General features: G+C 33.6%; 1 protein-coding gene across 1 annotated transcript in view; it reads left to right on the forward strand.

Moving 5' to 3' along the window:
- Positions 1-12432, forward strand: part of RAB3GAP1 (RAB3 GTPase activating protein catalytic subunit 1) — an 87624-nt gene that overhangs the window by 54310 nt on the left and 20882 nt on the right. Inside the window, exon 12 of the mRNA XM_074301897.1 lies at positions 9564-9656. Coding sequence (XP_074157998.1) covers positions 9564-9656 — 93 coding nt within the window. The remainder of the gene's footprint in view (positions 1-9563; positions 9657-12432) is intronic.

The following is a 12432-nucleotide window of genomic DNA, read 5'->3' on the forward strand; positions in this document are numbered from 1 at the left end:
TTGATCCTTTTCATTTATCTCTTTGGGATACAGACCTAGCATTGGTATTCCTGGGACAAAGGTATACACAATTTTGCAGCTCTTTAGACATAGTCCCAACTTGCTCTCCAGGATGGTTGGAACAGTTTATAATCCATTGCATTATTTTTCCCATTTTTCCATATCCCCTACATTTATCATTTTTCTTTTCTGTTATATAAGTCCATCTGATTGGTGAGAGATTGTAACTCAGATTTGTTTTAATTTGCAATATGATTTAGAGCATGTTTTCCCCAGGTGATTGAAGTTGGTTTTGATTTCTTCAGAAAACTGCCTTGGCCATTTATAAATTGGAGGATGATTCCTAAGAAATTTGATTCTGTTCTTTTTATATATTTGAAAAATGAGATTTTTTATAAGAGAAATTTGCTTAAAATTTTTTTTTTTTTACAGTTTCCTGCTTTCCTTCTAACCTTGGCTACCTTGGCCACATGTCGTTTGTGCACAGCCTTTTTAATTTAATGTAACCAAAACTACCCATTTAAATCCCCTTCTCATTTGGTTAAAACTCTTCCCTTGTCTGTATGTCTGACAGGTAAAATGTTTCATGTTCCTCTTATTCTTTCTGTTTTAGCTTCATGTCACTTGTTTTTGCCAGTTCTGGAAAATTTTTCTTTTATTTTTTAGAATATGATGCTCAAATTCTTTTGTATTTTTCCTTAAATTTTCTGTTATGTCAGCAATCTTGATTTTGCTATGTTTTGATCTTTTCTCTAGATCTTGTCACTTGGATCTATGTGTTTTTCAATAATTTGCATAATTAAAATATTTTTGAGTTATAATTTCATCTGTTCTGCCTCATGTACAATTCGGTTGTCCACTGAGGGCCTGTTATTGATTATGTCAGTATATTTTTTTGAGATTTTCTGTTGGTTATTTTGGGGTTTTTTTCCTAGTCTTTTAAAACTTTCCTTCAATTTTCTCCTGTTATTTTCAAGACCAAAGCTATTCTTTTATTTGACCTTATGATTTTTCTATCAATGCAGCTCTTGTTTAATTACTTTGAATGAGTTGGTTAACAATTTGAGTTTTTCCTTGAAGGAATCTTCTATTGTATCTTCTTTTATCTGATTACTTCTAATACTCTGATATTATAGTAATATCCCTTTGTTCTAAGTCCTCATACTTGTTTACATAGTTAATTGAAATTTGAATTTTTTAATCACTGCTAAATATACCAGGTATTCCACAATATATTTTTTTTAAAAACACATTGAATATCTATGTAATATATGTTAGGTACTATACTAATATATTAAGTATAGTATACCTGTATATAAATATACATAAATATATATATATATATATATATATATATATATATAAACTATACCTAATATAAGTACCTAATTATATGTTAAGTATTTATACCCTAGGTAGCTAGGGTATAAGCAACATTTTTATGTATTAAATCATTCAAAATTACTTGAAGGAATTCTGTGATAAATCTTTTGAAATGCAAATTATGCTCACAAACTTATGTGTATATGTGTATATTTTTTAGTACTAAAATCTTTTTAAACTAGGTGATATCTGTATATATTATCTTGGTACAAATATACATTGCCTCTAAATATAGGCAGACCTTTTAAACTGAGTCCTTTGTAAAAGAAAAAAATATGCACATAAGGCATACCTTTAAAAAGTAAATACTTTTATGCTCATTGCATTTTAGACATAGGCAGTACACATATACACACACATACACATATGTAGAGCATCCTTACTTTTTCTAGAACTACTTTCTGTCACAACAGTACTAATATCTGCAAGTGAAACTCAAGAGACAAAGTACAAATTTAGTTGAAAGGAGGATTTGTGGGAATGCCTCTCAATTCTTAACATTTTTTTTAACCTCAGAGGAGGTACAAAGAAGAATTGATAAGCTTTGAAAAGAGCTGCTGCTTTTCTTTGAGATTTTAGGAAAACATGTAATTTCTCAAAAATTTGCCAAACTTGATACTAATCACAATTAAAGGGTAAATTCCATATACAAACCAGTTTTGGTGGGGATAGTTAATTTTGTGTTTGTGTGTGTGTGTGTGTGCGCATGCACATGTGTATTGGCAGGTGAGCTGATTTCCCATTTCTTTCCAATGAAGGAAAATCAATGGCAGATAATGATCTGTTCAGCTAAATGCAAAGACATGTGCAAAAGTTTCTTGATTGAACTGGAATGGATAACTTCCATTTGCTTACTAAAGATGGTTACTTGCTCATTGTCCTCAAAAACTAGGTTGCTCGCTTTGCAGCCCTTCAGGCAGGAGGCAGCAGCTGGGGAAGAATTCAGCTCCTGAAAAGGAATCGCTCTTCATCTCTTGGAGGAAGGCGAGCAGTTCTTGTAATTGCTAGGGCATCCAACAACAGAAGCATTCCCTCAGCATGATATGTCGCATACACACCAGGAAGCAGTTTGGAGAGTAAAGTAGTTCAAGGCAGGCATCTGAGTCACACATTCTCTAGAGAGAAATGGATATAGAGCAGTGACATTCAATGTAAGAATCAGTTTCAAAAACAGAACCTACTGGCAATAGAGAAGAGAACTGACCAAAGATTAAGAAGGAAAGTAGGCCTGGCAGTTAGGAGCCGTGAAGAGAAAAAGACTCAAGGAAGACTTGTCTTAATGTTCCTAGTTGACAAGCTTTCCAACAGAGATCCAGTGCCCAGGAGGGAACAATAGGAAGACTGTAAGAAAAAAAGTAATCTGTATAGGACCAGAAATACAAGCTACCTTGGCCACATGTGTTCTCTGATGTGTGCCTCAGTGTTTGTATTTGTGGGAAAGTACATGGCAAGATTATGGACACAGTTGTTTTGTGACAACCATTCTCACTGTGCCATGTTATTAGATGTCCAGTGACCAACTATTAAATCTCTAGTGGAGATTTGTAAACTATAGTTTTATGACATTTATACTGTAGGTTTATACCATAATATGCCTTTACATCTGTGAGAGTAATTGTCCTTTACAAGGACTCAAACCAGGAATACAGTTTTGTTAAGAGGAATAATGACAATATTTATTTGCTAGGATTATTCTGAGAATAAAATAAAATAATATGACATCTTCTGCAATTTTTAAGGCAGGGGTTCTCAAACTACAGCCCGCTGGCCAAATGCAGCCCGCTGAGGATGTTTATGTGGCCCAATGGGTTATGGCAAATAGGCTGAGGGGCGGAGACAGAGTGTGAGGTTTTGTTTTTACTATAGTCCAACCCTCCAACAGTTTGAGGGACAGTGAACTGGCCCTCTATTTAAAGTTCAAGGACCACTGCTTTAAAGTGTTACATAAATATTTTATTGTTGTTAGTCATGTTCTTTGTGACTCCATTTGGGATTTTCTTGGAAGACAGTGGAATGGTCTGCCATTTTCTTTTCCTACTCATTTTACAGATGAAGAAACTGAGGCAAACAAGGTTAAGTGACTTGTCCTAAATCACACAGCTTGTGTGTGAGGCCAGAATAGAATTCATGAAGATGAGTTTTCCTGATTCTGACCCCAGTGCTCTATCCACTATGTGATCCAGCTGACCCATATAAATGCTGTTTTCTTTTTGTTATAGGCAATAAACTTGTTTTCACCATAAATCTTTTCCTTTCTTATTCTTTCCATGTTCTGGATGTTACTGAGACTTCTAACTTCTTATGCATGACATAGCCTTCTAGACCCCTTTACAGTGCTGACTGCTCATTCTTAAAATACAGCTTGGGCCATGTGTCATCCTCCTATTCAGGAAATTTCAGTGGTTTCCTGTCTTCTCCATGATCAAATATAAAATTGTTTGCTTTCCAAAGCCCTTCCTAACTTAATTCCACTTGTCATTCATTTCCAGTTTTATTTTTCCTTATCCCTCCTATTAAGCTCCCCTCCCACTCACCAGCTCTAGCTCCCCCATGTATTATTTGATCCAGTAATACTGACCTCCTTGCTATTCCCTGAATAAGAGATTCTATCTCATGTCTTGGGAAATTTGCACTGTCTCTCCTTTTTTGCCAGGATTGCTCTTTCTCTGGCTTTTTTGGTTTCATGCATGTCTCAGTTATAGTCCCACCTCCTACAGGGAAGCCTTTTCTAATTCTTAATTCTAGTACATTCTTTCTGTTGGTTATTTCCTGTTTATCTTTTGTGTGGTTTGCATATATTTGTTGATGTCTCCCCCATTAAATTGTGAACTCTAGAGGACCAGGACATTGTCTTTTTCCTCTCTTTGTATCCTTGGTGTTTAGCAGAGTGCCTGGTATATAGTAAGTGGTTAATAAATGTTTTTTGACTGATTGACTTTGAGATATCCCTAATTTTCTCTCGTTGCCTTAAAAAAAAGCTTTATTGTTGCCCGATGTTTTTATGTCTTGTTATTTTCAGGTACCATCCAAGTAGGCCCAGCTTTGTAACAAAGAAATAGTTAAATAAAACAACTTTTAAATAAAACACCTATAATCTTTTTTTAAAATATTTTAATAGTTTTTATTTACCAGATATATGCATGGATAATTTTACAACATTGACAGTTGCCAAGCCTTTTGTTCTAATTTTTCCCCCACTTCCCTTGCCCCCAGATGGCAGGTTGACCAATACATGTTAAATATGTTAGAGTATAAATTAAATACAATATATGTATACACGTCCAAACAGTTGTTTTGCTGTACAAAAAGAATCAGACTTTGAAATAGTCAACACCTATAATCTTGTGCCTCTTTCCTGAAAGGAAGAATTGGCATTACCCTTTTTACACTATTACTCAGTCTTCAGTTTTATTTTGGTGGTTCTGAATTTCTCAAGTATCATAATTTTATACAGAATAGTAATGTTCCGTTATCTTTCTACACCATAGTGTTACGTGTGTTTTATAAACAAAAAATGCTTTTATTGGGTGTTTTGAAAATAATATTCTTTATGAATCTAGCTATTACTCTTATCCATCCTTTAAGTTCTAGATCTGATTCTCCACATTTTCTTATTTGCTTTCTCACTTTTTTTAGTTGTAATAAAGTTTTGTGTAATCTCTAAGTTTTGTTTGTGTTTGTGTATGTATATTTATGTTTATATATGTGTATTATTAGATTGCAAATTTCTTGTGGCCAGAGATCATGATGTTCCAGTTACATTTGTACTCAGTGAAAATACAGATATCCAGCAAATTTTATAAAATTAAATTTGCATAATTACAAAAATTCCTGAAAAATAAGTAGCCCTTTTTACTCTGTAGTTCTAAATATCTCCTTTATAACAGTAATGTTCTTAGGAATTAAAGGACAAGTTACTTGTTCACCTGGTTAATTTCAGAATGTTGCCAGTTATTGCAATTAGTAGTCCTGAAAAACATTTATTTGGTAAAATAGATAAATAGCTATAAATAAATAAACACACACACATATGTATATACCAATGTATGTTACTTGTTTCATTTCTTTCATTTGGCAATAAAGGTTTTTCTTTTTTTGAAATTCAGTATTTTATTTTCCCCCAATTACATGTAAAAACAATTGTCAACATTCATTTAAAAAATTGTGTTCCAAATTTTCTCCTACCCTTCCCTCATTCCTCAACGAGAAGAGAAGCAATTTGATTTAGTTTATATATGTACATATATACATAAGCATAATAATGCAAAACATACTTCCCTATTAGAGCTATAAAAGAAAACGTAGACAAAAAACCCCCCAAAAAATGAAGTTAAAAAAAAGTTCTTTGATTTGTATTCATATTCCATCAGTTCTTTCTGTGATATTGGATAGTATTTTTCATGATAAGCCCTTCAGAGTTATCTTGGATCAGTATATTGATTAGAATAGTTAAGTTAGCCATAGTTGGTCATCTTATAATATTGCTCCTGGTTCTACTCATTTTACTTTGCATCACTTTCATTAAGTCTCTCCAGATTTTTCTGACAGAATCTAGCTTATCATTTCTTACATCACAATAATATTCTATCACAATCATATACCACAAATTGTTGGGTCATTCCCCAATTATTGGATAACCCCTCAATTTCCAATTCTTTGCTACTAGAAAAGAACTGTTATAAACATTGGGGCAAATTGCTCTTGACAATAATAGTTGAATCAGTTACAAATCTATCAGTGGTGCATTAGTGTCTCAATTTTACCCCAACCCCTTTGTCCTTTTCATTCCTTTTGCATTTCTTCAATCACTAGTGATTTAGAACATTTTTCATATGACTATAGATAGCTTTGATTACTTTATCGAAAAACTAACCATATATATTTTTTAAAATCATCATTTGTCAGTTGTCAGGCTCTTATTTTTATAAATTTGAGTCAGTTCTCTATATATTTGAAAGATAAGGCTTTATCAGAGAAATTTGCTTCAAAATTTTTTTCATAGTTGTGATGACTGTTTCCCACCATCCTATTTCCCCCTCTGTTCTGTTCTCTCTCTCCTTTCACTCTGTCCCTTCTCAAAAATGTTTTTTGCCTTCCCCAATCCATCCTTCTTTCTATGAGTGCCTCTCCCCAATTATTTCTCTTATTCTCTTCTCCTCCTGTTTTTCTTTTAGGGTGAGATAGATTTTGAGTGTATATGTTATCTTCCCTCTTTGAGCCAATTCCCATGAGAATAAGGTTCAAACATTCCCCTCCACCTCCCCTCTTCTTTCCCTCTGCTGTAGTAGTGCTTTCTTATCTTTTTTATGTGAGATAATTTGCCCCCTTGTACCTCTTCCTTTCCCTTTCTCCCAGTGCATTTCTTTCTCAACCTTTTTATTTTTAAAATACTATCCCATCATATTCAACTCAAATCTGTGCCCTCTCTCTCTAAGTATACACACTCTGTTTCTCTATTTCTGTCTTTGTTTCTCTGTCTCTCCCTGTTTATCTCTCTATCACTCTGTTTTTCTTTCTCTGTGTCTGTTTCTCTCTCTCTCTTGCTATTTCTCTGTGTCTCTCTGTCTTTCTGTCTGTCTCTGTCTTTCTCCCTCTCTTCCTCCTCTTCTCTCTTTTTCTCCCCAATATACCAGTATATTGGGTAGCATTACCCAAATAATGAGAAAATCATCTTCGCATGTTGGAGTATAAACAGTTTAACGTTAAGTCCTTTATGATTTCCTTTTCTTGTTTACCTTTTTATGCTTTTCTTGAGTCTTCTATTTGGAAGAAAGATTTTTCTATTCAGCTTTGATCTTTTTTATCAGAAATACTTGAAAACCCTCTTTTTCATTGAATGTCCATTTTTCCTCTGAAGGATTATATTCATTTTTGCTGGATAGGTGGTTCTTGGTTATAATCCTAGCTCCTTTGCTCTCCATAATATCTTTTCTAAACTCTCCAATCCTTTAATATTGATGCTGCTTTATCTTGTATTATGCTAACTGTGGCTCCACAATAATTGAATTGTTTCTTTCTGGTTGCTCTCAGTATTTTCTCCTTGACCTTGGAGCTCTGGAATTTGGCAATAATATTCCTGGGAGTTTTCGTTTTATGTTCTCTTTCTGGAGGTGATTGATGGATTCTTTTAATTCCTGATTTACTCTCAAGTTCTACAATATCTAGGCATTTTTCCTTGATAATTTCACGAAGACTTTTTTTTTAATGATTATGGCTTTCAGATTAACCAGTAATTTTAAAATCATCTCTCCTGGATCTGTTTTCCAAGTCATTTGTTTTTCTAATATTTCACATTGTCTTCTGGGTGTTTTTTTTTTTTTTCACCCTTTTGCTTTTGTTGTGTTGTTTCTTGATTTCTCATTAGTTGCTGTGTGCTTAATTCTAATTTTTAAGGAATTATTTTCTTCAATGATGTTTTATACCTCCTTTTCCATTTGGCCAATTCTGATTTTCAAGGCATTCCCCTTTTTGTTAGATTTGTTCTTTTTTTTTTAAGGAGTTTTTTTTTTTTTCCAGTATTTTTGTGCCTCCTTTTATCAAGCTATTGACTTTTTCCTTATGATTTTTCTTGCATCACTCTCATTTCTCTTCCTAATTTTTCTTCTTTCTCTCTTAATTGATTTTTAAGTCCATTTTGAGCTTGTCCATATTTTTCTTAGAGGCTTTGGATGTAGGAATTTTGATGTTGCTGTCTTCTTATGAGTATGTATTTTGATCTGTGATTGAAATTTTTATTCTGTTGTTTGCTCATTTTTCCAGACTACTTCTTTACTCTTTGATAAAGTAGGCCTTTTTTTTATCTTTTGATAACTCTTTGATAAAGTAGGCCTCTGCTTCCAGAGTGTAGGATACACTGTTTCTTCAGGGAACAATGTCACTTTAGGGGTTTTATGCAGCTGTTTAGAGAGATGCTTCTAGAGACCTGTAAGTTTTCAGTTTTTCCAAGGTGATAGTATCTAAGGAGAGCTGTGTTTACTCCTCTTCTGCGCTCTGGTTTATGACTACAAGTTTTCTTTTCTGTCTTGGAATTGTTATGAGAGTCCCTGCTCTACTGTGTACCGATCAGCTCTGATTTGCTAGTGCTCCTTGCCCCAGGACTGCCACCTAGGAATGCAACTGGGCTCTAATTATAGGTGAAGCAAGAGAGCCCTGCCTCCAGCATTGTAATGTCCTTCTGGGAGACCCCACTTTGGACACTAAAATGTAAAGTCCAGATTAGCTCTCTGGAGGATCTGGGAACCAGCCTTGTTCTTAGTGGAGGAGTGAAGTAGGCAAGAGAGCCATCCAAAGGATGGTCAAAGATGGAATGTCTCATTTCCAGTCCTCTTAGCCATTAAATACCTCAGTATGATTACATCATTACAGCAAATCTTAAGTATGTGTGAACTAGAGAACCATAATCTCATCAATCACACTGAGTAAACACCCTGTGTAAATATCCTTGTTTCAAGTATACTTTTCCAGAGTTCCCGCCCTCTACACAGCACCAGCCAAGAGATCCTTTGTATCCTTGTGAGCAGTTGTTTGGCCCCCTTCCTATCTGTGAGGTGAGAGCTCAGAAGCAGCCACTATGGCTGATTGATCATTTATTCCCAAGGCTGCTTCTGGCTTGTTGGGACCTGCACTTGGACTGTGCTCACTCCAATGAGATAGAGCTTTCCTGCCAAACTTTTAAGTTGTCTTGGGCTGGAAAATTGTTTCATCCCATCTTTTTGTGGATTCTGACATTTCAATATTTATTTTAGGTCATTATTTAAAGGCTTTGGAAGAGTTTGTGAGAGAGTTCAAGTGAGTCCCTGCCTAATCTTTGCTATCTTGGCTCCACTGCACTTCCAGTAAAGGTTTTTAGATAGCATCCATATTAATGAGAGAAAAAAAGGAGAAATGAGATTTGTTATATTATTTACAGTTACTGGAGATGGGAACAGTGCAGTGATGAAGTCATGTAATTCTGTGTCCAGTTTGTATGGAGCAATCCTAAAGTCCATCTCTTGGTATATTGGGGAAGCTCCTTTGTTTTGATGGGTATCTCGGGGAGGGATCCAGGGTGATTATAGCAGGGAAGAAAAGTATTATCTGTTACCTTTGTTTTCCAGTGCACATATTGGCATTTTTGAGCACTATAATTGATAATTTGTTTTTTGTTAATTTTCTAAAATGAGTCAATTTTTTCTTCTTAGGAGATTTTGTTACTGAATTCTTTAAAATTTGCCGGAGAAAGGAATCAACAGATGAAATTCTTGGAAGGTCCACATTTGAAGAAGAAGGAAGAGGTAACTAATTTTAAATTAGTGAAATTCAAACTTCTGTTCTTTTTCTTTAAGAAATTTTGATAATTTAGAATTTTTTGATCTGATATATTTTTTAATATATTTAGAAAAGTAACTTGTAGTGGAATGAAAGCTATCTGTTTTGACAGGACTATTATACTAAAAGATAAATAAAATGATATCTACATATAAAATACCTGAACTCTAGCAAAGCCATTTTTAATACCTTCCACACTGGTCTTATAAACAAGTTAATAAAAGAGATTGAATAGTATTATAGTGGAGTGATTCAGATTTAGTTCAATTCCAAAGAGGTAAATTAATGAATCAATTTGAGTATCCGACATTCTCCTTTTTAACTGGGGATGGCTGAATAAGTTACGGTATTTGAACTTGACCCTCCCACAATATTGAAATTGTGTTTTTCGAGGTTAACAGTAATCTTGGGGCAGCTAAGTGGTGCAGTGGATAGAGCACCAGCCCGGAAGTCAGGAGGAGCTGAATTCAAATTTGGCCTCAGACACTTAATACTTCCTAGCTGTGTGACCCTGAGCAAGTTATTTAACCCCAATTGCCACAGCAGGGGAAAAAGATTAGCAGTAATCTGAGCTATAAAACCTTCTCTGTTTTCCTCCTTAACCTCTAGAGCTTTTGAAACTATCAACTATCATTAGCTTACTTGTATTTCTACAATATTGCTGAGTTTGGGTAGTTGTATTTTTCTGACCATTCTCCTTTGCTGGTTAATCATTCATCTCCTGTTTCCTCTATATGAGTGATCTTTAAGGTTCTGACTGGGCCTCTTTGCTTTATACACTTCCTTTCTTAATGATCTCACCTCATGTATCCTCTCTTCAAATGGCTCTCAGTCTCTAATTTGTGTACATGTTTCTGCTTTTCCTTGAAGTTAACGATTATTAATTTTGTCTTTCTTGCTCCCAGCTTCTGACACAATGTCATTTACATTGTAAGTGCTTAATAAATGTGCATTGATTTGAATTGGGAATGTGTCTCCTGCAGAGTTAGAGAGCTCTGATCACTATTCAAGAGTTTTACCAAACATGTGCTGCAAAAGCAGGGGAAGGCCAGTTAATGCACTGAATGACAGAATTGGGTTCTAAAAAGTTCTTGAATAGCTAAAACAATGAGCCACATTTAATAAGAGGAAATTTATAGGAATAAATGTAAAATTCTGAACTTAAGTTCACAAAATCCACTACACAAATTTAGGCTGTAGGAGACATGACTATATGGTTCATGTGAAAATATTGGACTGAAAAATTAGTATCTATGATATGGCAGCCAAAAAAGCTAATACAAAATTTGGAACACAAAGTTTTACAAGAGTGAATGTTGAAAATCATCTTCACATGTATTTTGAAAATAAAAAGCTATTACTAAAAAAAGGTAATTAATGTCATTTTGGATACTAATCATAGTATATTATCATGAACTGAGAGAGATTGTAGAAGTCTTGTATTCTGTTCTAGACGTTGTGTTTTTGATAAGACATTAATAAAAAGAGCATTCCAAAAGAGGGTAATTAGGAAAGTAAGAATAATTGTAATTGTGTCATGCAATGATTAATTGAAAGAATTAAGTCTAAAGAAGAAAAAAGTCTGGTCTGCAAATATTTGAAAAATTGTATTGTGAAAGAATTACAGTTGTCCTGCTTGGTCTTCGAGGACAGAACTAGGATTATTTAGGGAAGTTCTAGGGAGAGAGATTAAAATTTAATATAAAGAAATTCCTGAAAAAATAGAACTCTTCAAAATTAGCATGGGTTATCTCAAAATGTTTTGAATTCTCCATACCTATGGGTATTTAAGTAAAGTAGGATGACAAGAGATCAAGGTTATTTTAAAGAGAATTCTTGCTTCATTCAGAAAGGTGTTGAATTAGATGAACTCCAAATTTACTCAAAGTTTTAATATTCTATGGCTCAAAATTTTCTCTCTTAACGTGGTGCATTAATGTCAAGGAGCTTGTTTTGAGGTATGAGAATATTTAATGATGTCTTCATGTAAAAAAGTTTAGGATATTTTTAAAATGAAAGTTATGAATTTATGATTCATTGGGATTCCTCTTAAGACAAAGTAATTTTTTGTGTATTTAAAATTTTTTTAAATTTTATATAAATAATAATAAATTTTATTTATATAATGTATATAAAATTTAATTTTATATAATCAAATCTTTCTTTATAGATTTTGGAGGGTGCTATATCCTTCATAGTATATATGTTGTATTACCTATTGTATAACAACCCATTCTTGATGTGAGTAGATTTTCAGAACTACAAATCCTTCTCCTCTCTCTAATGTTTTCCCTCTGCACTTCATTTGTAGGACATAATTACAATTTTTATTTTAACTCTGCCCCAAATTTTCTTTTGAGCCATCTTATATGTTTTCCACAAAGGATCATGTTAATGTAGTGATCTGTGGATTTTTTCTGTTTCTACTTTCCCCTCATGTACTATCACTCTAAGATAATTTTCTTGGATTATTTCTTGCATTATTGTGTCAGGGTCCTTTTTTTTTGGTCACAACTTTTAGGCAATCTGATTATTCTTATATTTTCTCTTCTTGATCTGATCTCCAGATCTCTTACTTTTCTTATAAGATGTTTCACATTTTTTTTTTCATTTTTTATACTACATTGTTACTTCTTGATCTCTTGTAGCTTCACTGCTTTCCTCTTGCCCAATTCTAATATTCTTTCTTTCTTTTCTTTTTTTTTTTTTTGCAAAGCAATAATATTTTTTATTTTTAATAAT

Source organism: Sminthopsis crassicaudata, chromosome 3, assembly GCF_048593235.1.
Source record: "Sminthopsis crassicaudata isolate SCR6 chromosome 3, ASM4859323v1, whole genome shotgun sequence".
Taxonomy (NCBI): domain Eukaryota; kingdom Metazoa; phylum Chordata; class Mammalia; order Dasyuromorphia; family Dasyuridae; genus Sminthopsis; species Sminthopsis crassicaudata.